General features: G+C 38.0%; 1 protein-coding gene across 12 annotated transcripts in view; it reads left to right on the forward strand.

Annotated features, from left to right (window-relative positions):
* Positions 1–25,389, forward strand: part of CDC42BPA (CDC42 binding protein kinase alpha) — a 293,765-nt gene that overhangs the window by 167,706 nt on the left and 100,670 nt on the right. For 9 of the 12 annotated variants that reach the window (XM_029934874.1, XM_029934879.1, XM_029934875.1 and 6 more), the window contains exons 12-14: positions 11,783–11,916; positions 20,050–20,292; positions 20,542–20,652. In XM_029934874.1, the coding sequence (XP_029790734.1) occupies positions 11,783–11,916; positions 20,050–20,292; positions 20,542–20,652 (488 nt within the window). The remainder of the gene's footprint in view (positions 1–11,782; positions 11,917–20,049; positions 20,293–20,541; positions 20,653–25,389) is intronic. The other 3 variants (XM_029934881.1, XM_029934886.1, XM_029934885.1) reach the window with 2 other exon arrangements.

Here is a 25,389-nt window from a genome sequence, read left to right on the forward strand (position 1 = left end):
GTTCTCATGCCGTGAATGGCTTCTCCAGGACTTCCTTATTATATAACTAGAAGTTTGTACCTCTGCTCACCTTCATCCCTGTAACCTGCCCTGCACCCCTGCCTCTGGGAACCACCAACTTGTTCTCTGAGTTCACTTTTTTTTGGTTTTAGATTCCACATATAAGTGAGATCATGCAGTGTTTGTCTTTCTCTGACTTACTTTACTTAGCAGAATTCCAATCAAGGTCCATCTACTTTGTTGCAAATGGCAAAATAGCCCTCATTTTAATGGCAGTGGTATTCCATTGTACATATACCCCCCCCCCATTGTATTTATCCATGTATCCATCATTGGACATCTAGATTGTTTCTGTGTCTTGACTATTGTGAATAATGCTGCAGTGAACATAGAATGCATGTCTTTTCAGTTCAGGGTTCCTTAGGTAAATACTCAGGAATGGAATTGCTAGATCCTGGGGTAGTTCTATTTTTAATTTTGTTTTTAACCTTTATTTTTGAGAGAGAAGGAGACAGACTGTGAGCAGGGGAGAGGCAGAGAAAGAGGGAGACACTAAATCCAAAGCAGGCTCCAGGCTCTGAGCTGTCAGTACAGAGCCCAGTGCGGAGCTTGAATCCATGAATCATGAGATTATGACCTGAGCCGAAGTCAGGTGCTTAACCTACTGAGCCAGCCAAGTGCTTCTATTTTTAATTTTTTGAAGAACCTCCATACTATTTTCCACAGTGGCTGAGCCAATTTACATTTCCACCAACAGTGCACACATCCTCCCTTTTATCTGCTTCCTTGCCGACACTTGTTACTCCTTGTCTTTTGGATGGCAGCCATTCTAACAGGTGCCAGGTGATACCTCATTGTGGTTTTGATTTGCATTGCCCCGATAATTAATGACATTGAGCACCTTTTCATATACCTGTTAGCCATCTTTATGTCTTCTTTGGGAAAAAAGTCTATTCAGATCATCTACCCATCTTTTCATCAGATTGTTTGCCAATGATTTATGAGTTATTAAGATATATTTTCTATATTAATCCCTTATCAGATATATGATTTGCAGATACTTTCTCCCATCCATTGGTTGCCTTTTTATGTTATTTATGGTTTCTTTTTCTGTGCAGAAGTAAGTTCAGTGTTGCCTCACTTGTTAATTTTTGCTCTTGGTGCCCTCATGATGCTGCCTCATAAAATGGGTTTGAACGTATTCCCTCCTCTTTGATTGTTTGGAAGAGTTCAAGGAGGATTGGTGTTCATTCTTTTTAAAAGGTTTCTTAGAATTCACCAGTCCTGGGTTTTTCTGTCTTTGGAGGTTTTTGATTATTAATTCGGTATGTTTAGCATTATTGGTCTGTTTAGATTTTTTTAGCTTATTCACAATTCAGTTTTGTTTGGTTTTATGTTTCTATAAATTTATCCATTTTTCTAGGTTCTCCAGTTTGCTGCCTTGTAATCGTTCATAGTAGTCTCTTATGATCTTTGTATATGTGCTGCCCATTGAAATGTTTCCTCTTACATTTCTGATTTTATTTAAATGAGTCTTCTTTTTTAGTCTAGCTAAAGTTTTGCCAATTTTGACTGTCCAAAAGCAATCTCTTAGTTGCATTAATTTTTTCTTTAGTTTTCCTGATGTTTGCTTCATTTATTGCTACTCTGATCTTTGTTAAATCCTTTCTTCAGCTAACTTTAGGTTTAGTTTGTTCTTTTGTTCGCTGCTTGATAAGTAAAGTTAGGTGTTTGAGATCTTTCTTTTTTTTTTGCCATAAACTTCCTTCTTAGAACTGCTTCTGCCATATTTCATATGTTTTGGCATATAGTGTTTCCATTTTTGATGTTAGAAGATATTTTGTTTTATTTCCCTTTTAATTTCTTTTTGTGATCCATTCATTTTTTAGGAGTGTGTTGTTCAATTTTCACATTTTTATGAATTATCCAGTTTTCCTCCATTATTGATTTCTAATATCATACCGTTGTGCTTGGAAAAGATCCTTAGTATGGTTTGTCAGATTACTTAAGACTTGTTTTGTGAGGTGCCTGGGTGGCTCATTCAGTTAAGTGTACAACTTTGGGTCAGGTCATGATCTTACGGTTCATGGGTTCAAGCCCTGCATTGGGCTCTGTGCTGACAGCTCAGAGCTTGAAGCCTGTTTCTGATTCTGTGTCACCCTCTCTCTCTGCCCCTCCCCCACTCACGTGTGCACATAGTCTCTCAAAAATAAATAAATACTTTAAAGTTTTTCAGGGGTGCCTGGGTGGCTCAATCGGTTAAGCGTCCGGCTTTGGCTCAGGTCATAATCTCACGGTTCGTGGGTTCAAGTCCCTCATTGGGCTCTGTGCTGACAGCTAGCTCAGAGCCTGGAGGCTGCTTCTGATTCTGTGTGTCCCTCTCTCTCTGCCCCTCCCGTGCTCGTGCGTCTCTCTTGTCTCTCAAAAATAAATAAAAAAACACTAAAAAAAAGTTGTTCAAAAAACTTAAATAACATTTGTTTTGTAACCTAGCTTTTGATGTATTCTGGAGAATGTTCCTTGTATGTTTGGGAAGAATGTATATCCTGCTGCTGTTGGATGGAATATTCTGTATACATCTGTTAGATCCATTTGGTCTAATGTATAATTCCCATTCAGTGTTTCTTTATTGATTTTCTTACTAGATGATGTATCCAATGTTGAAAGTAGGATATTGAAGTCCCCTACTTCAACGTAGTGTTTATCCTTTCTAGTCTGGTGATCCACTGAGTATATTTAGGTGCTATAGTGTTAGGTATATATGTATTTATAATTGTCATATCTTCTTGATAAATTGACCTTTTTCTTATATGGTAATTTTTTTGTCTCATTATTATTTTGGATTAAACCCTCTTTTGTCTAAATATAGCTACCCTTATTTTCTTTTGGTTTCCACTTGAATGAAATCTCTTGTTCCATCCCTTCATTTTGAGCCTTTGTGTCTCCTTAAAGCTGAAGTGAGGCTTTTATAGACAGCATATAATTGGGTCTTGTTTTTTTTAATTCATCCAACCATTCTAGGTCTTGTTGTTGGAGAATTTAATCCATTTATATTTAAAATAGTAAAAGGTAAGGATTTACTAAAGTCACCTTTTTTTTTTTTAAACATTTATTTATTTTAGAGAGAGACAGAGTACCAGTGGGGAAGGGGGGGGGAGAGAGAGGAAGACACAGAATCGGAAGCAGGCTCCAGGCTCTGAGCTGTAAGTACAGAGTCCGAGGCAGGGCTTGAGCCCATGGGTGGTGAGATTATAATCTGAGCTGAAGTCGGACGCTCAACCAACTGAGCCACCCAGGCGCTCCTCAAGTCATCTTTTTGTTTTCTGAGTGTTGTGTAGTTCCTTTGTTTCTCTCTTCATCTCTTATTGACTTTATTTGTAAATTAATCATTTTCTGTAGTGTTATGCTCTGATTCCCTTCTCTTTATCTTTTGTGTTCCTTTTTGCTTGATGGTTGTTGTAATGTTAACATAAAATATCTTAGTTATAACAGTCTGTTTTCTGTCAATAACAATAATTTTTTCTCCTCATTTATTATATAACTGCTTTAAGTTTTTTTTTCTTCATGTGTTTTAGAAGCATATCAGACAAGATTTTAATATTTCCTGCAACTGTGAAATATAATTTAGAAAACTTAAGAGGAGAAGAAAATTCTTATGGATTTACCCATATTTTAAAATATTTATTTATTTATTTAAATGCTTATTTTTTGAGAGTGCACGCACACGCTCAAGTGGAGGAAGGGCAGAGAGAGAAAGAGAGGACAGAGGATCTGAAGCGGACTCTGTGCTCACAACAGTGAGCCTGATGGAGGGCTTGAACCCACGAACTGTGAGATCATGACCTGAGCTGAAGTTGAACACGTAACTGACTGAACCCCCCAGACCCCCAGGTTACCCATATTTTTATGTACCACACTCTTTATTCCTTCTTGATATTGATGAGCTCCTTGGTCTGTTGTTTTCTGTTTAGATAATTTCCTTTAGCTATTAAAATTTTTTTTAATGTTTATTTATTTTTGAGAGACACAGAGTGCGAATGGGGGAGGGGCAGAGAGAGAGAGGGAGACACAAAATTTCAGGCAGTCTCCAGACTCTGAACTGTCAGCCTGAAACCCGATGGGGGTTCAAAGTCAAACCGTGAGATAGTGACCTGAGGCCAAGGCAGACATTTAGCTGACTGAGCCATCCAGGCGCTTCTTTCTTTAGCCATTTTTTAAAAGCTAGTCCTACTATCAGCAAATTCTTGTAGTTTTTAATTCATCTGAGAATACCTTAATTTTTTCTTTATTACTAAAGAATATTTTTGCAGTGCATAGGATCCTGGATTGATAATTTTTTTTGTTTTAGCATCTGAAAACTATTGTACCACTTTCGTTAGGACTCTAGTTTAGAGGAGAAAATTACAGTCATTCTGAGGTTTTTTGTTTTTTTTTAATCTATTGTGTTGTTTTTCTCTGGCTGCTCACAAGATTTTTCTTCTTTTATAGTTCTCTGATGTTTAATGGTGTGTTTGGGCATGGATTTCTTAGAGTTTATTCTGTTTGGGATTTGTTCATCTTCTGTAGTAAAGACAAATAAATGTGCCTTTGCACATTTTCCACTTTGTTACTTTTGAGTAACAGACTTACCTACTCTGTCTTATCTTTCTGGGACTCTGATGACTTAGATGTTAGATCTTTAGTTATCAACCCACAAATCGTTGGGTCTCTGTTCGTTTTTATTTTCATTCTGTTTTTTTCCCCCACTATTGAGATTGGTCAGTTTCTACTGTTTTCTCTTCCATCTCACTGATTCTTTCTTCTCATCCCTCCTTTGTGCTGTTGAATCCAACAACCCAGATTCTTATTACATTTATTCTAAAATTTCCATTTTGTTTCTGTAAACTTGTTTCTTTGCTGAGACTTGCTGTACCTTCCCTTGAGTCTTCTGTTTGTTCATTTATTTCAGATATGTCCATAATTGCTCACTAAAGCATTTTATCATAGCTGGTGTCCTGTCTTATCAAATATTTGTAACATCTCTATTATTTCAGCATCTGCATCTGTCGATTTCTTTTCTCATTCAAGTTGAGATTTTCCCAGTTCCTGATAGGATGACTGACTTTCAGTTAGTGTCTCTGGATCTTATTTCAACATTTTCGCTGGGTTTTCCTGACACCAGTCCAGCAGTGGTAGATTGCCAGGTTGAGCTAGAAGTTCATTTTCTCCATGTGGCCTCCCTCGACACCCAAAGACGGGCCCCTCGTTATCCTGGGAGAGGTTGGGTGTTCCAAGTCCCCGCCCAGATTCCACCAGCACTGTGGTGGGCACGGCCTGACGCTGCCTTGCAGCTGCAGGCACCCCACCCCAGTGCAGGGATGGTGGAGACCCTCACTACTGCCGGTGGGGGTGAACATGCTAGGTGCCCGTGAGGTGTCCACTGATGCTGTGTGTGGACGCGTTTTTCCCAGCCAGTGGGCCTTCCTCTGAGTACCCTCGTGCCTCGAAGCCTGTTTGTGCACTTCATCACAGCCTGACGTGCCCGGAGGGCTGGCTCCTCCCACATCCTTCGCTGACAGACGTGGTTGTGGAATAAGTTGTTTCTGTGTTGTTGAACTTGAGTGGAACAGATACTTGCCCAAAGCTTTTGGTCTTGCTAATTTGCTCCTTTCCTGGTGCTCTGGGTAAAAAGCATAGGCTTTTGTTTGGGGCTTTTATTTGCTCCCCTGTTGGCATTTCTGGGTCATTCTTGACATCACAGTTTCAGGTTCCTGTGTCCCCATCGGTCATCCTTTTTTTCTCCAAATTTCAGTTTTCTTGTGTGGGTTTACGTATGATGTCCGGGAAAGTGTATCTGATCCGGCTTTCTGGAAGCAGAGGTCTCCAGACTAAGCTCTTCAGATGTAAATCCAATCACATCACAGCTTCAGCACACATGCTAATGTGTCTTCCACGGATCCCCACTGGCTCCCAGATGAAAGTAAAATGTCAGCTCCGTCTCCAAGGCCTCGGTTCTCTTGGGCGTAGTTGCGTCTGCAGATTCCTGTGACAGCGAACTACGCTTCGTAGTACTTGGTCACATTCAGAGTTTTCACTCTTTAGTTGTTTTTTCTCTCTTCTTTCTCCACCCCCCTTCCTTCCCACCTTCCTTCCCTCTTTCCTTCTTGCTTCATTTATTCATCTTTGCTTGTGTGCTTGCTGGGAACATTCCTCACCTTAAACTTAAACTCTAGAATACATTTTACTGCTGACATACTTTTTTATGTGTATATTGCTTCATTTCCCTCATTTCAATTCTAGACGGTAAGCTTCTTGAAAATACGAATTTTGACTGTTTTATTCCTTGATACATCCAAGTGCATAGAAGAGTGCGTGACACTTAGAAACCCCAAGTCAGTATTTGTTGATGAGCAAGTGACTAAGTGAAACTTCACTCTTGAAAACGTGGTCACTTCCTAAGATGTCTTCCTGATATGTCTTTCCGGACAATCCCCAATACACGCGTCCCTCACGTACAGATTGGTTACTGTCCACCTCCTGTTGATGGAGATTCTGTTCTGTACCCCTAAATGCAGAGCCTGTACGACTGCTCTTCCCTCCTTAGAGTCTAGCATTTCTCAAGTGGGGGCAGAACCAGTGAAAACGAGGTTAAGAGAAAAGGTAAATCCTCTTTTTAGTATTTTTCCTTCCCAGCCTCTTATTTCTAAGTCGTGTGCTGGTCTCTGTGTGCCTTTGATTCCGTTCCATCTCGTTCATTTCTTTCATCATTTGTACATTTTTAAGCCTATTTTTTATTACGGTAAAACATACATAACATAAAATGACCATTTTAACCATTTTTAAGCATCAGGTCAGTGGCCTGTAACACAGTCACGTGCTGTGCAGCTGTCACGCTCCGTCTTCCCAGCCCAGTGTCTTCCCCTCCCCCCACCAAACCCCAGCTCCCCGGGCCTCCCACTCCCAGCCCCTGGACCCACCGTTGTTTCTGAGTCTCTGCATTTGACTCCTTGAGTGTCACATGAGTGCAGTCATAAAGTGTCTGTCTTACTTCACCCAGCAGTCTCCTCACAGTTCATCCGTGTCATACTCTGTCAGGATTTCCTGTCTTCTACAACGTTCTATTATGTGTTTACAAACACTCCCTTTTGTTTATATGTTCATCGCTGATGCACACTTGGGTTGCATTATTGTAAATAATGCCGCTTTGCACACGAGGGTACATAGATCTATTCTCGTCCAGAAGTAGAGTTCCTGAATTTGTAGGGATATTCTGTATTTAATGGTTTCAGGAATTGCCGAACTGTTCTCCGCAGTGGCTGTGCCTTTCTGTTCCCAGCATTCAGTCCTTCTCAGTTCAGTCCATAACACATTTATTGGGTTGCTGTTGTGTACCAAACATTATGGTTGGTACCAGAGGCAGAGTGGTAAGGCCAGGATAACTTCTGTGTCTCATTCACAGTTAAATCCAAGCTGTCTGGAACATTCTGATGTAAAAGCTAGAGAGCATAAAAAACAGACTCTTCTGGGAACCTGCCATATGAGTGGCCCTGACTATAGTCATGGCTGTAAAGAAAAAAGTGTCCAAGTCACCTTTTTTTTTTTTTTTTCAAGTTCATGTATTTATTTTGAGAGAGAGTGAGAGATAGTATGCATGAACGGAGGAGGGACAAACAGGGAAGGAGAGAGAGGGAGAATCCCAAGCCAACTATACACTGTCAGCACAGAGCCCCACTTGGGGCTCGATCTCAGGAACCGTGAGATCATGACCTGAGCCAAAATCAAGACTTGGAGGCTTAACTGACTAAGCTACCCAGGCACCCCCAAATCACCTTGCATTAGCTACTTCTTAATCTAGATCTTTGTGTAAACAAATACATATCATCAATACCTTTGTATCTTTTCTTTTCCTATGGTAGTGTTCTCCAGTATATTTAAACTCCTACGGGGCACCTGGGTTGCTCAGTCAGTTAAGCATCCGACTTCGGCTCAGGTCATCATCTCACGGTTTGTGGGTTCCAGCCCCACTTCTGTGCTGTCAGCACAGAGCCTGGAACCTGCTTTGGATTCTTTCTCCCTCTCTGCCTCTCCCCTGCTCGTGTCTGTCTCTGTTTCTCAAAAATAAATATTTTTAAAAAATTGTTTTAACTTTAAAAAATTAAGAAAATACATTTAATAAACTTACAATTGCTTATAAGCCTGAGTGGCTCAGTCGGTTAAACATCTGACTTTGGCTCAGGTCTGATCTCACCATTTGTGAATTTAAGTCCCACATTGGTCTCTTTGCTGACAGCCTGCTTCAGATTCTGCGTCTCCCTCTCTCTCCACTTCTCTCTAGCTCACACTCTGTGTCTCCTCTCTCAAAACAATAAACATTAAAAAAAAATTTTTTTAATTCTCTGTTTTTCTCATCACACTCCAAACTCCCAAGAGGGTAAGACAGAGTTCACTTTTAACAAACACTCAGCAGATTAAAAATTCATACTCTCGTTTAATATTTTTCCATGAGAAAATTTAGGAATGGTTTCTTGTTTCCTAAATATTGTAATCTGTGATGTGCTTTGTAACCCCCTTTTGTTGTTGCCTCGAGATGGGTGGTTTGTCTGTCCCTCCAACCCTAAACTAACTCTCACATCCCCTCTCCCTCTGTCTCTCACATACACTGCCCTGCATCGTGCAAGTGAAGGAGAAGGACAGTGAATGAGGGAGAGGGATAGAAATAGGGGAACCTGTTTTCCCCTGTCATGATCAGAAGTCAGGTCTCAGAAGGGCCCTGGATTATTTTAGGAATCAGAACATAAGAGAGAAGCAGTGGTGCTGTGTCTCCGCAGATCAGGGAGAGGTGCTTGGACTGCGCTTCTAATGCGCCCTGACCACAGTCCTCGCCTGTTCCGGGTCGTCTGTGCTCCACGCTGAGTCCCACGGCAGCTGTGCTGTCTCCGCCCTGGTCTTCCTTCCCGGCCCCGTAGAACCTGCCACGTGGTTTACATTTGCACTTCGCCTTCATTTATGATGGCTCACTCTTCATTGTCCTAACTTGGTCATCTCCTTCAAGACGGAGTCTATTTAATATTTCTCTTCTGTGCCACCTGGTGCAAAGAATATTCACCTGCCGTGTTTTCTTCCCCGAAATCCTCATTACGAGCAGTTGGATTTCACAGCTGCCCCAGCAGCAGCGGGCTGGGAACCTGGTGGGGAGCCCTAGCCCGTTATGCTGGTGCTGCTCCTGCTCTTTGTTCCTGAAAACTGCTTTTTAATCACTTCGCCTGGATGGTCTGGTTTGTCGTATTGCACGAGGCTTTTCTTGATAGTCCCTGAGGATTTCTTTCAACATCTTGATCGAATTCACCATTTGTTGTAGTGAAAGTAAATGTTCGTGTGCCTTCACCATTTTACAGTTGTCGGGCAAAATTCAGCACGTTCTGGATTTTTCTGAAACAGTGCATTCTGGATTTTTCTTGAGTTGGGGTTTTTATCTTCGGGGAATACAAAATTCCATGTCCATCAGATTGGAAGATTTTACATATCATCGAGTGAGTTTGTCTTCTCCAACCCTTCTGTGTGAAACAATGAAAATCTGACCTCTAATTCGCAGATAGACTTACCAACTCCACTGCAAAGCAGCCAGAGTGAAATGGCTGGGAGAAAACTGAATGTTACCCACACAGGGAGAGAAACATAAAGCATCCTTGCAAGCTGCCGAGGCCGCCCCGTGGGGTTGGTTTGCTCTCAGTTCGATGTGATGCAGTTTATAAAACACTGACTTCATTTTTGTTGCTAACAAAAAGCAGTTGAGATACGCAAAATGACTCTAATTTGCAAAAATCCTTCACCATGCCAGAGGAGAACTCTTTGGAGTAGAAGGCAGTAGGTGAGCGTCAGTCATTTGGCTGGCTAAGGTGAATAGGATCATGAATAGGGTCCCAGTTAGACCCCTCAAATGACAAAAGTCAGCCATGCCAGATACTAAATTTTGACTTCAAATTATTAGACATAACAAACTTTTGACATCTTAAAAATGTTAAAACTTTAACAGAAAAGTTTCACTTAAAAATGTTTCAAGGAAATTAGTCTAAACAAGAAAAATCCTACATGAAATGTTAAAATTTGAGAAAAATGATAAAATATAATGTTCTGAGTGTAAGACTAAATATCCCATGATCTTTAAGATGAAACATCCTAAGATCTTGTAGCGTTCTTCAAGTAGAACATTAACTAAATTAGGGTATGAAAGACTACTGAGACAAAACAAAAACTAGTTAAATGCAACTTCACAGATGTTTTAGAAAATTGTTGAAAACTGTGATATCCATAAGGCATCTACACGGTCAAAACACCTCTGATAAATAAGCTCCTAATAAATCTGTAAGTTTAGGGCACCGAGCATCAGTAAATCATTTTATTTAAGGAATCTAGCACCAGTTAGTATGGAATACATTGATGCATTAAAGTGACTTCTTGGCTCCAGGGACTTCTCTGTACACAGAGTCTCTTTACAGTAGGACCAGTGTCTTATGAACAGGACTTCATTTATTGAAAGCATTGAACTCTACAGTATCCAATACCATGTGCATCTGTTCCCACACTTGAATTGGCAAGACCCAGGACCTTGTTAAAATACGGATCTCATTCAGTAGGTTTGGGGTGGGGCCCGAGATCTGCATTGCTAACCAGCTCGCAGAGGATGTTCCTGCTACTGTGTGGGGATGACACTCAGAGTAGAAAGATTGTACAGAATACAAGATCCCCAGCACAGAAATTAACAGTGAATGTGTGTAGATTTCTGTTTTTGTGGGCTTCAGTCCTTGAGGTTGCTAATTCGCTTTGAATATTTTGTATCAATTTATTAATTTATTCAGGCAGTGTGTTCAAATTAGTAAGTCTGTTTTGTTTCATAATAACTCTCCTGAAGTGATACTGTTAAGAATTATTTGGTAGGGGCACCTGGGTGGCTCAGTCGGTTAAGCATCCGACTTCGGCTCAGGTCATGATCTCACGGTTTGTGAGTTTGAGCACCCAGTGGGGCTTTGTGCTGACAGCTTGGAGCCTGGAGCCTGCTTCAGATTCTGTGTCTTCCTCTCTCTCTGCTTCTCCCCTGCTCATGCTGTCTGTCTCTCTCAAAAATAAAATAAACCTTAAAAAAAGAATTATTTGGTAACATTACTTTCCCAGGTGAAGGAAAGTTCCTGGGTGCAGGAGTTCCTGAGTGGTCCTCTTCACTCTGAGACCCATTTAGCAATGTGACCTCAGGCTAGATTTCCAGCTCCCTGGGCCTCAGTGTCTTCTTCTAGAAGACAGAGGAGCTGACCTAGATCAGAGGTGTTCAACCATTTGCTTTCCGAAATCAGGGACTGTTCTTCAGATGACCACCAGGGACACTGGGCTGGGGTCTGCAACCATTAGAAGCACAGCCATCTTAACAATAATTTGACTAAAGTCAGCACACGAATGCTTAATAACCAACCACAGAGGAAAACTGGTCTGTTTTGTCTGTTGGCTTTTGATGTCTTTGATAGTTTTAATTGGTTCTGAAGGAATTTTTCTGGAATTATTGTTGTCTTTTTCTAATAGAAATGTAAGACATTTCTACAAACAGGTATTACACATTTTCATACTGACATTAGTCGTACCCTCTCTTCAGTGAACTTGATATGCATTTAATTGTCGTGAGTTAACAGTCATAGTGAAAGGTATCTAATACCAAATTCAAAACACATTACTATTTTTAACTTAGTTGTTTAAAACCTTGGTTGCAAGCATTTGTTTTTATACTCATACTAAAATAAACATTGTTTCCTCTTTTTAGATGCAAGTCACTTGGAACAGCAACTTGAGGAAGCCCACGCTGTGAGGGGGGAGCTAGATGATGCTTTTAGACAAATCAAGGCTTATGAAAAACAAATCAAAACACTGCAGCAAGAAAGGGAAGAGTTAAACAAGGTAAAATTACATGGATAGATTGTTAAACCTGGTTTTAGATTCTTAATCTTGTTTAATTTGTATTCTGAAAGCTTTCGTAATGAGTTACAATAACATAAAGCATTTATTGTAAACTGTTTAATTATTTTGGCATGTGCCATTTGATTAATGACACCTAGTAATGAAGAAGCTTTGATATTCTCAATATTTTTAATGTTCAGAATCATTTGTTCTTTTGAAAAGTTTAATCAAAGGACTTGATTAAAAGTAAATGTTTTAAAATTTATTAGGGAATAAGCAAACAGTGAAATACGTTTAGCAGCTTTGGACAAATAAAAACTAAAGGCATGTTTTCACTGTGATTTGCTGATAGGAACATTTTTTAAAGATTATAATAAAAAATTTCTTTAATATTTTAATTATTTTTAAAATGTCTATCAAAGCATGGATGACCAAGCTCTTTTCATAAGAACTTGATGTAATACTTAACCAGTATTATAAACATCAACAAAATTTATTAATAGCAAAGACAATCTAACATCCAATAGGGTAAATAATATTCAAGCACCAGACAAAAATACTTTACTTAAACCACTCAGAATGTGTACTTTGCCTTTCATTAACAAATTAAAAAATGTTGGAATTAGTACCTGCCAACACAAAAAAAGCAGTGAGTGGTTTATGGCTTGTATAAATTGTATTCAATGATGTAGTATAGAATTCGTGGCATAATAAAGTACTTTGGGGGAAGATTTTAAAGTCTTGCTGCCAGTAAAGAAATGGAGGCAATTAAAAATAAAACAAATAACCTTTTGCTAATGAAGCTAGTCAGACTAACAGAAAGTTGTAAAGGTTAAATTGAATTTGATGAGTATATGTTTTCTTTTTTTCTTAATGCAATTAGAAGCAGTTTTGTGTACAGATCCATTTAAATTCATGTCCAGTTTAATAAAATATGGAATTTATAACAGATGTTCTACTTGTTTTGATAATATTATAGTAATATTAGAATAGTATTAGTGGTACTATGTATTTAGTGTAGTGGTATTATGTATTTAAAGGTAGGATTATTTAGCCAAACTTAGTAAAAATAAAAAGGATGAGAATCTGATATCTAGATTTATAGTAACAAGTGTCTTGCCAATGTTAATTAAGTTTTAATATTAAAAATCCCTTTTTAGTGTATTTTGAGAAGAGGGTAGTGCTATAAAGAATTTTAAGTGATTTAATATCCTATAGGCAACAGATAATCTTTTTAACATTTTTTTCATTAGATACGTATAAAAGATAAATGTAACATTATATGAGTTTTAATGCAAATAATATAATGCATATCTCTGAACCTACCATCTAACAAGGAATAGGACATTATGAATTTTGTGGCATAGTTTTGGCCATTTTTTAAATTCCTTTTTTCTTATTATCTGTCATTTCCTTATTGAAAAATACTTCTTAGCCCATATTAGTATATCTCTAAATAATGGATAATAAAATAAATGTTTTATGGAGATAAAAAGTAGAGCATAGGGAATATATTAAATAATATGGTAATAGCATTGTGTGGTGACAGAGGGTAACTCTGCGTATCCTGGTGACCACTGAGTAACATACAGAATTGTCAAATCACCGTGTTACACCTGAAACTAATATACCATTTTATGTTACTCATACCTCAATAAAAGTAAATAAAAATGCCAATGCCAAATGCTCAAGATGAGATTATAATCTGATACATTATTTCTGGAAAGGTAGTTTGCAGTAAGTATCCAAAACCTTCAAATACTTGATATAATCAATTCCATTTGTAAAAACTTAATTCAAGAAGATAACCAGACATTCAAGCAAAGATTTGTTCACAGAGAAATTTCTTACCACATTTATGAAAGAAAAATATTAGAAGTACTGAAATGCCCAACCAATTCATATGATGGAATATTACATAGCCATTAAGCTTGGTGGCTAAAGGATTTTTAATGCCATAGGAAATTAAAAATATGTGCATATATTTTTAGTGTTGCTTGTTTCTGAGCTTTGTAAAGTGGTACATGCAATTTTGTAGTTTGTTTTTCTAATTTACTTTTCTAAGATTCATTTATAGAGCCGTGGAGCCTTCATTTACCAGCTATATAGTATACCATTATGTGAATGCTCCAGAATCTATGTATTCAGTTTTTTGTTATAGTCATTGAAGCTGCTCATACTTGGTAACCACTATAAATGAGCATTCTTGAATATGTATGCTGATATGCACACACTTGTACATATAAATCACGAGTAGAATAATTGGGTCATAAGTAATGCAAATATCTATTTTTTATGATAATGCCGAATCGTTTCCACTGATTGTATCAATGTATACTTCACTCCCACCACCTGGTCTGTATTCAACAATACTCATGTTACTAGATATATTATTTTGGTCAACCTCGTTGAAATTGATATTTAGGTCTAGAATGATGTTTTATTTATGGCCTTAATTTCTCTAATTACTAATGAGGTTGAGTATCTCACATAAGCTCATTTATCAATTATATGTCTTCCTTTGCAAAATGCCTCTCTCAGTATCTTCTGTACATTTTTCTGATGGATTTTTTTCTTTTTCTTACTGGTTTATTAAGAATTCTTGAAAATTTCGGTATTAATCTTTTGTCAGTTGTGTGTGTTAAGAAGATACCTCCCAGCTAGTGGCTTGCTTTTTCATTTTCTTCATGGGATCTTTTGAATAACAGAAGTTGTTAGTTTTAATGTAGTCAAATATATCGATCTTTCTTAAAGATTTAGAGATTTGCTGGCTTATGTAAGAAACCTGTGGTTAAAATTCTCAGTTTTTTTAAGTTCTCAGTTTTTATTTTGAAGTTTTCAAGTTTGGCCTCTCGTATTTAAATTTTAATATACCAGGTTTACTTTTTGGTATCATGGGAGATATAAGGATCCAATTTCAGTGTTTTCTGTAGCAAGCAGTAGTTCATTTACGAAATAGGCCCTCTCTGCCCCAGTGATGAGCAGTGTCACCTCTGTCATACATTACATTTCCACTGATGGGTGATTTTGTGTCTCACCTCTCCATTCCTTAGAAACTGTGATGAGATCTTGATTAAAACTGTTAAATCTATAATTTCAGGAGAATTGACATCATTACAATATGCAGTCTTTAAGTTCTTACCATCCATATTTATTAATATTATTCCAAGTGTACACACAGATTTCAAAACCAGGGCATAGTATTAGGATGTACATACAGCAGAAATAAGCACTCCGCTCCGCTGTGTGCTAATTCTTACCTCAGGGGCAGTGCAGTGAGGGCTGGATAGATAAAGCCCTATTTATAGATCTACATACGTATATACTCCACATACACATGGAGTCTGTGTCATGTATGAGGAACCCTAAAAACGTGAGGGTGTTTATATAAAGGAGAGACGCAGATGCTCCCTTCTCCCTGCCGCCATCACCTCCACCCATCCTTCTGAGAGTCTCCTTGGAAATGTAAAGAGAACAGTCTAGGACCCTTTGGAATATAAATAAATCCCTCCAGCGGAGAGCTCAGCCCAGATGCCCCAGTTCTATAAAGAGCATGGCTTCCTGATCCAGGCTCCTGTCTGTCTCCCCACATCTGCTGAAATACAGCACATACATCCAGGAGTTCAGTGTCTTTGGAGTTTCTTATTCTAAATTAGTCATAAATTACAAGGCTTGCTTTTAGCCCAGGTCCCAGCTTTCAGCGAAATTTGTTAGAAAGGTCTATCTGTACCAAAACTTAAAAATATTTCCTCTAGAGCCCCAGAGTCTTTCCATCCACAGACTTGGTATATTTCACCATATCTTTAACATCTTAAATGTTTTAACATAAAATGTTATGCAGGTCTTATTTACCTTTCTTTAAATTTACTGTTCTGATTTTTCATATTTTAAGTGGTATCTTTGTATTTTCTTACTGATTTTACTTTGGCACCATTGCAAAATTCTTATTAATTGTACTAATATATTTCAGATTCTGACAGTTTTCTACAAATAATGAGTTTTGTTTCTTTTAATTTCTGACCTTTCTTTCCTTGTCTCACTGTATTAGCTAGGACCCACAGTACAATGTTGAATAGACCTGGTGGTAGCAGACTTCCCTGTGTTAGTTCTGATTTCAAAGAAAATGCCTTTACTATTTCACCACTAATAATGTTTTCTGTAAGTTTTTGGTAAATATTTTTTATCAGGTTAAGAAAGTTATCTTCTATTTCTGTTTTGCTAATCATTTTTATCAAGAATGGGCACTGAACTTACTAAATACACTTTTCTGTACACTATGACAACAGACGTCTAGGAATTTGTTAATTCTCTATGGACATGATTATGCAATTGTTCTTTAATAACGTGGTTTGGCAAATTATAGACTTTCTAATGTTAAGCCATTTTTGCATTTCTGGGTTAAACCTTAATCGTGCATATATTGTCTACTAAATAATAATATGCCAGTATTTGTAACACTTATGTCATGGCACTGCTGTTGGAGTGTTTTACGTATATTAGATCATTTAATCTTTATAAGAGCCTTGTGATTTAGGTGTTGTTGTTGTTGTTTTATTATTTTATAAATGGTGAGACCAGGCACAGAGAGGTCAGGTATTATTGCTCAAGATCGTGGAGCTAGACAGTGATGGAGCAGGGATTCCAGCACAAGAAGTTGAGGGCTAGAGTGCATGCGTATCTACTTTATATATCACTGGAGTTGATTTGCTAATGCCTTTTTTTTAAATTTGTTTTTATCAATAAGATTGGCTTGTAATTTTTTCTTTTGTGTGTGTGTGTGTGTGTACCAAGATTATATTGGCCTCCTAGAATGAGCTTGTAGCACTGCCGCTTTTTCTCTTCTAGATAAAAGTTCAGATAAGAGGAATGTTTGTTCTTGACACACTGGAGGGCTCGCTTGTGAAACCATCTGAGTCTGGAAATTCTCTCCCTCTAAGGGGTGGGGAGAGTCTGTTAACTATTATTTGGTATTTAATTAGTACGGGACTATTTAGACATTCTGTTTTCTTTGAAGCAGTTTTGATAAATTGTATTTTAGTAGGAGTTCATTCATTTCAAAAGTCAACAAATTCATTGGCATTAAGTTTTTCACAGTATTCTTTTATTAGCTTTTTAAATCTCTTTCAGATTTGTAGTTATAATCTTTTTGTCTTTCTGAACATTATTTCTTTTTGCATTTATTATTCTTTCTTTGATCTCACCAGGTATTTACCTATTTTATTATTTTTCCTCAAAGAACCAACTTTTGACTTTGTTGATGTTCATTATCTTAACATTTCTTTTTCATTATCTTATATTTTTATAAGATATATAATATAAACATCTTACATTTTTATTATCTTATATTGGTGGAAGCATTAGTGTGTTCTATCTCTTTTTATGTGGAATTTCACTGAATTTAAACCTTTTTTTTTAGTTTCAGTGTACTTCAAGCTATAAATCTCCCGCTAAAAGTAAACCTTTTACTGCATTCTCATTTTATTACGTGTACTAAACATTTTTATTGTTTGTATTTTCAACTTTTTATTTTGGTTCTAAATATTTTAACATTCTTTATGAGTTTTCTCCTTGACAATGAGGTATTATTGGAATTTAGCCTTTTAAAAAGTTTTTATCATAATGGTGATGTTATCAAAGAACTTGAGCTTTGATATCTCTTCTTTGAAATCTGCTGAGACTTGTTTCATGGCCTAAACAGACTGTTCCATTTTTCAAATATTCACTATATGCTTGAGAAGAACGGATGTTCCCAGTAATGGGTGAGAACATCTACATATGAAGCTTGAGAATTTTCTCTATATTCACTGTATTTAACTGCTTGCTTTATCTATTAATGATCGTGACATCAAAATTTCTCAGTATTATGATGTGTTCACCGATTTTTCTATGATGATTTTGCAGTGTCTTTGTAATCTATTTTGAGTCTGTTGTATGAAATGCATAAAAGTTGAGAATCGCATTTCTTCCTAGTGTTGAATTCTGTCATTGCGGAGGACATTCCCTCTCCTTAATAATACATTTTCTATTAAAGTCTAGGTAATTATTTTTAATTTGTTGTAACAGGCTTAGCTCTTTTATTTGTATTTTGACTTACTAACTTATCTAGACGTTTTTTACCAAATAAATTCTCCTTTCTGTTTGTCTCCCATCCAAGTACTAACCAGGCTCGACCCTGCTTAGCTTCCAAGATCAGACGAGATCGGGCGCGTTCAGGGTGGTGTGGCCGTAGACTCCTTTCTGTTTGTCATGCTGTCTCTGTGCTTATCTTTGTTTCCCTTCTTCCCTTTTGAAAATTGTGGTAGAATGCATAAAACGCTAACCATTTTTAAAATGTACAGGTCACTAGTGTAAATTATATTCATGTTGTTGTGCAACTAATCTCCAGGTTTTTTTCATCTTGCACAATTTTTTCTTCAATTTTCATTGCGTTTTTGTTTTTGTTCCTCCTTTTGTTTTAACAGTTTTTATAGTTTGATCTTAAATCTTATCATGCATGTTTAACAAAGTCTAAATTATTCTCTCCTCAACGATTTAAGGATCTCTAACTCTGTTGCCTCTTTCCAACTTTGCTGTTATTTTATTTACCTCCTTTGTTCACTGTACAGATGAGACCTGTTTATCATACAGTCTTCTGCGCATGTTTACATTCACATTTGTGTTCACCAGAGTCTGCCCAGCCCTCCATTTCTCTGTCATTAGACTTTGCTTTTAAAGTTATTTTCCTTTTCCCTGAGATAAATCTTTAGAGGTTCCTACTTAGCACAGATCTGATTGTGATAAGCTTTGTCAATTTTCATTTATGTGAATCTAATTATTTTAGCCTTATACATAGCCTCTGGGTATACAGTTTTAATTTTTCTTCTCTCTTTACATTTTCCCTGTTTCTGTTGTTACTCCTTAGGTGTCTGCTCTATGTCTCTCTCTCTCTGTTTTTGAGGGTGGAGGATAGGGGATTTGTCTTTTTTCACTGATTTCCTTTAAGGACATTTGTTTTTATTTGGTGCTACATAATTTTATTTTTTTTAAGCTTCTGGGTTTGAGCTTTAACACTTTCTTGCCTTATAAATAACAGAGCTAACTTCATTGATAGTCAGTCCTTTAATTTTACTTGTATTTTTTCCATTTCTAAGTGTTCTATACAGTTATTTATAAATCTGCCTGGTCATTTTTAATAGTCTTTTTGTCATTTTCCCATTTTCATGATTTCTTTTTACTTCCTCCGACATTCCATCTTATATTAATATTTGACCATTTGAATGTCCAAATACCATTGGAGTTAATTTTTTAATGTTTTTATTTTATTTTTGAGAGAGACAGAGTGCAAGCAGGGGAGGGGCAGAGAGAGAGGGAGACATAGAATCCGAAGCAGGCTTCAGGTCTGAGCTGTCAGCACAGTGCCTGATGTGGGGCTCAAACTCATGAACTATGAGATCATGATCTGAGCCGAAGTCGATGCTTAACAGACTGAGCCACCCAGGTGCCTCACCATTGGAGTTTATTGTTTCTGTTTTTTGCTTATGGTCGTTCGTTCTTTGGGTCTTTGGGAATCTATGGATGTTCGCTCATATTTGTGTGTCTCAAAAAAACTAGATTTCATTAAGACTCTTTCTCAAAAAGGATTTGCATTTCCTCTTGCCCAGAGGCAGGTGGTTCTCCTGACCTGAGTCATTTTTAACTCCTTTCACTTTCATCTGGGTATTTATTTAGCTTTCTCTCCTTGCTTCTGGCCTAAGGCACAGTCTCCACACGAGGCCATTCCTTGTTTTTTAGCATTTGTAGTGATTCAGTGTGATTTTCAAACATCTCACAAGTATTCATTACATTTCACAAAATCTTTGTTTTGACCATCACATCTGGTATTCTTCTACCGCTTATTTATTTATAGAAACTAAAGTACTAGAAAGAAGATTTGATCAGCTGTTCCATTGCAGTTAGCAGATGAGCATAAGGAATGGAGAACATGAACGGAGCACCATGCTATTACTAACTGTCCAAAAGTAGTTGATTCCTTTTTATTTTGTCCTGAGGTGAATAATTGTGGCTCTTTGTGACTTCATAAAAGCTCCTTTGAGGGCCACAATGGGCCCCTAGGTTGCAGAATTGGTAACTTATATTCTTTTTACAAAACTGTAGGAACTAGTCCAGGCTAGTGAGCGATTAAAAAACCAGTCCAAAGAGCTGAAAGACGCACACTGTCAGAGGAAACTGGCCATGCAGGAATTCATGGAGATCAATGAGCGGCTGACAGAGTTGCACACCCAAAAACAGAAACTTGCTCGCCATGTGCGAGATAAGGAAGAAGAGGTGGACCTGGTGATGCAAAAAGTTGAAAGCTTAAGGCAAGAACTGCGCAGGACAGAGAGAGCCAAGAAAGAGGTTAGTAGTCAGGCAGATTTTCTAGTGCCCAGGGGGTCGTGATTAAAGCTGCCTTTTCAGATGAGTGAAATAATGTATGTCTTGTACTTTAATTGTTGAAAAGAATATTTTAAATTGGCTAACTGTATTTAACTCGAATTTCAACATTTGAGTTATCTTCTTGTGACAAGGTAAATTCCCACGGGGAAAGCATCTCACAGGAAAACCAGTTATAACCGTGGAATCTGCCTTTTTCATTTGGTTTTAAAGCTGGAAGTGCGTTCCGAAGCTGTGGCAGCCGAGGCATCTAAAGACAGGAAGCTGCGTGAACAGAGCGAGCACTATTCTAAGCAGTTGGAAAACGAATTGGAGGGACTAAAGGTATCGTTGGATTTCACATCTGCAAAGTTGAATTAATTGTCTTCTCTTGAGGCTTAGCAGGAGCGTTAGTCTTCAGTCTCTCTTTGATGTGGACCGAAAACTAGCTCTCCTTCAAACCTAGCATCCGTCTTTCTCGTTCTTTCTAGCAGAAGCTGACATAAACTTCCTTGGCATTCTGGAAGGAAAGGGAAGGTTGTGATTAGTGGGGGGAAGAAATCCATCAGGAAGGAGTTAAAATATGTAGGCACACCTGGGCACAGTGTGTTGGTAATCTGCATGGGGGCGCAGTCAGAGTCCCAGAGCCTCCATTTCGTACAGGACTTCAGAGAGCCTCAGGGGGACTCCTCGTGCCCTCCTGTGAGCTGGGATCAGATGGGTTTAACACAGCTGAGTGTGGGAAATCCTTGTGGCACGCTCTAGAGTCGGACTACTTGGTTTTAACTCCTAGCCCTATCCGTTACTAGCCATGTGATATATGGGGCAAAACGTTTATTAATCTCTTTGGACCTAGATTTTCTTATCTGTAAAACCCTGTCTCCTTGGCTTCATATCAGGAGTACGTACACAGATCTGTAAAGTGCTCAGTGGCTGTTAGCTACGATAATAGTGTTAGGTATGCTGAAATGAGAGAATTGGGATTCAGCTCACATCCTGTTTCTACAACGGTAAATTATAATCTGCATGATGTCTGCCCTTTCTTCACTCTAACCTTGGCAGAGCGATCTCCTCTGTGTCATCTGCCAGCCCTCCCCTACACCCTCTCCTTGCATAACCATGCATAGGCTAGTCCCACTCATCTGGCAAGAATCAAGCTGAATGTCATCTCAGAAAGTCCATGCTGCTATAGAATTCTGTTAATAACTTTATCATAGCTTTTAGCGTATTTATCCACAAAATGTCTCCCTGCCTAAACTGTGACCTAGCTTATTGAAAACATACAGGTATGGTATTAATCTGGCTCGAGGCCGGATGTTCAATACTTGTTTACTAAATGTGTTAAATCAATGAACGAGTGATGTAGAATTGATCAGAACTTTTTCTCTGACTGATAGAGATCAGTGGTTGCAAATAAGATTTCTCTGTTGTAAATTTAAATATAAACTCTAGATTTTATTTCTTGTTTTAGAGATTTAGAGATTAAATCAGATTTATTTTTCTGATTCATCATGATTGCACAGTCTTGGTTAGCTTTTCAAAGGAGAAATGTTTCTTCTATATACTCATGCTTCTGGAGCAGGATTAGTATATAGAAGGAATTACATTACTATCTCAAATAATTTGCAGCCAGGGAGTTTCTGGCACTGCTTTAGGTGATTTGGTAACAGACAAGAATCATAAAGACTAGAAGGTATCTTAGAGATTATTTGCATTTGAGTAAATTAAAACCCAGGAGAATTAAGGGTTATTTAGTCATAAATAATAAAGTACACTTTAAACCTGGGTTTTTAAGAGGTGCCTAGGTGACTCAGTTAAGCATCTAACTTCAGGTCAGGTCATGATCTTGCGATTTGTGAGTTCAAGCTGCACATTGGGGTCTGCGCAGACAGCTCGGAACCTGGAGCTTCTTCAGAATTTGTGTCTTCCTCTCGGTCTGCCCCTCTGCCACTCACACTCTCTCTGTTTCTCTCTCTCTTGCAAAAACAATAAATATTTTTTAAAAATTTAACCTTGATTTTCTCACTCAGTGCCATGTTCTAGCCACTAGTTTGCTTTATCATTTTCTGTAGTAAACACTGCTGCACTGAAAAATTTGAATCACATGTATTTATCTGTTGATCAAACTCTCATAATCTCTTGTATCGTGTATAAATTTGGGACAAGAATATATCAAGTTTATAAGCTAGTGCATTTAAAAGTATTTGCCTAGGGCTTGGCAGAAAGAAAAGGCTCAGTAAATGTTGGCTGTGATTATTCTCATACTGTCATTTCTTAAGGGTATTTAAAACTAATTTCTTGGTTTAATTTCTTACAAACCTATTTTGAATTGATTTTGAAATCTGGCCATTCTGAAAGGATGTAGAAATCTTCAATTTATTAGGATTACTTTTCAACAGAATGGAAGGGAGAAATCTTGAACAACAGAAAATTCAATACCCCATTTCCAGTAATGCATAGAACATATAGACAGAAGATACCTAAGGATACAGAGGTCTTGGACAACCCTATAACCAACCAGACCTGACAGACATATATAGAACCGTCTACTCAACACAGCAGAATACACATTCTTCTCAAGTGCATATGATATAGTCTCCAGAATAACCCGGATATTACGCACTAAACAAGTCTCAAAATGTTAGAAGACTGAAGTCATACAGAGTCTCTTCTCCAACCACAGTGGAATGAAGGTAAAAATCAGTTAACATAAGGAAAATTGGAATGTTAAATACTATGTGGAAATAAAACAAGATACTCTTAACCAGTGGATCAAAGAAGAAATCAAAGGCAATTAGAAAATACCTAGAGAGGAATCTGATGAAAATGCCCTACTGAATGCAGTGGAGGCAGTGCTCAGAGGGAAATTTATGGCTGTAAGTACATTAAAAAAGGAAGGAAGATCTCAAATCAGTTATCTAGTTTAATGTCTTACAGAACCAGAAGAAGAAGAGCAAAAGAACTCAAAGCTAGAGGAAGAAAATAATAAAGATTAGAGCAGAATTAATTAAGTGAAAATAGAAAAATAACAAGAATGAATGAAACCAAAGTTGATTTTTTTCAAAGATCAACTAAATTGATAAACCTTTAGCTAAAAGCATACGAATTACTTAAAGTGACTCAAGAAAAAACCCATAAAACTAGAACATCTCAACAAACATATAACAAGTGAAGAGATGAAATCAATAAGAAATCTCCTGACAAGGAAGAGTCCAGGGCCAGAGGCTTTCAGTGAATTGAACCCAACATCTAAACAAGCATGAACACCAATTCTTAAACTCTACTAAAGATTACAAGAGTAGAGAGTACTTCTCAACTCATCCTATAAGGTTAGCATTACCCTGATACCAAAGCCATATATTAAAAACATTATAAGAAAAGAGAATTACAGACCAGTATTCTTAGTGATATATAAATCCTCAACAAAATGCTTGGCAAACCAAGTCCAAAATGATATTAAAAGGATTATGCAACATGACAAATTGTTTTATTCAGGAATCCAAGGGTAGTTCAGTGTAAGAAAATAAATCACAATAGAACCTGGGGTGGGAGGGAATGATCATCTTAATTGAAGCACATAAGTCATTTCACAAAAGTCAACATCCTCTCATGAAGAAAGCTCTCAGAAAATCAGGAATAGAAGGGAGTACACTCAACATGATGGGACATTTATGAAAAACTCACAGTTAACATATTCAATGTTGACCAACCAAAACTTTGTCCCTAACATTAGGAATGCAACAAGGATGCCCATTTTTACTGCTGCTGTGTAACATTATACTGGAGTATCTAGCCAGAGGAATAGACAAGAAAAAGAGAAAGGCAACCAAACTGGCAAGGGGGGGGAGGGATAACTATCTCTTCCCAGATCATATGATCCTATATGTAAAAATATTCAAAAGAATGCTACTAGTTTTTAGTCCAGCATATATGATGCTTGGAAGGTACTGTGTTTGAATAAATTAAAAGCTGAATAAATAAAAAAGATCAACAACTTTTCTTATTTCTGTAAGAGATATGACATCAGGGGACAAGCGCTGCTCTTACATTTGGAGGTCTGGACAGGCAAATATGGAGAATCACAACTTACCAGAACAGAAGCCACTGATTGTAGGAATCAGTACCAGTGTATGAAAACCTGAATTACAGCTGAAAAATCATTGGAGGCTCTATGGATAAGTTTAAGAGATAAAATCTCCAGAGAACACAGTCATTGGTAGGATCCCACACTTTTGTGAGTTTTACTTCCTGGACCTTGACCAGGTTCTCACAGAGACTATCAGAACTCCCCTTGTGCTAACAGTGATGGGTTCTTCTGGGTTTTTTTGTTTGTTTGTTTGTTTGTTTGTTTGTTTTTGAGAGAGAGAGAGACAGCGTGAGCAGGAGAGGGTCAGAGAGAGAGGGAGAGAATCTGAAGACAGGCTCCAGGCTCTGAGCTAGCTGTCAGCACAGAGCCTGACGTGGGACTCGAACCCACAAACCGTGAGATCATGACCTCAGCCGAAGTTGGACACTTAACTCACTGAGCCACCCAAGCGTCCCCATCCTGTTCTTCTTAACATGGTCTGCTCTCAGGAGAAACTCCTCAACCAGAGCTTAACCTGCTGGAGTTTATCAGAGCCTAATGGACTTGAGAAAAGGAAAACATCCAAATCCAGCCTGCTCTAGTCATCCTGCCCAAACTAATGGGGAGATCAAAGCTGACAGGGCTTGGGGCGCTTGGGTGGCTGTCAGTTGAGTGTCTGACTTCGGCTCAGGTCATGATCTCACAGTTTGTGGGTTCGAGCCCCGTGTCGGCTCTGTGCTGGCAGCTTAGAGCCTGGAGCCAGCTTCTGATTCTGTGTGTCCCTCTCTTTGCCCCTCTCCTGATCATGATCCGTCTCTCTCTATTTTTTTATAGAAAGCTGACAAGGTTTACCGTGTATGGTCCAGAGGTACCGGCTCAGTAAAAGACTGATATCTAATCCAGGGACTATAGAACACTTCCCCTATCCCCACAACTCACCACTACATTACTAAGAGCCTGTTTACAGCCATTCCTTTTACCCAGTACATTGTGCGTGCCTATCAACAAAAAATTAC

Source organism: Suricata suricatta, chromosome 3 (genome assembly GCF_006229205.1).
Source record: "Suricata suricatta isolate VVHF042 chromosome 3, meerkat_22Aug2017_6uvM2_HiC, whole genome shotgun sequence".
NCBI lineage: Eukaryota > Metazoa > Chordata > Mammalia > Carnivora > Herpestidae > Suricata > Suricata suricatta.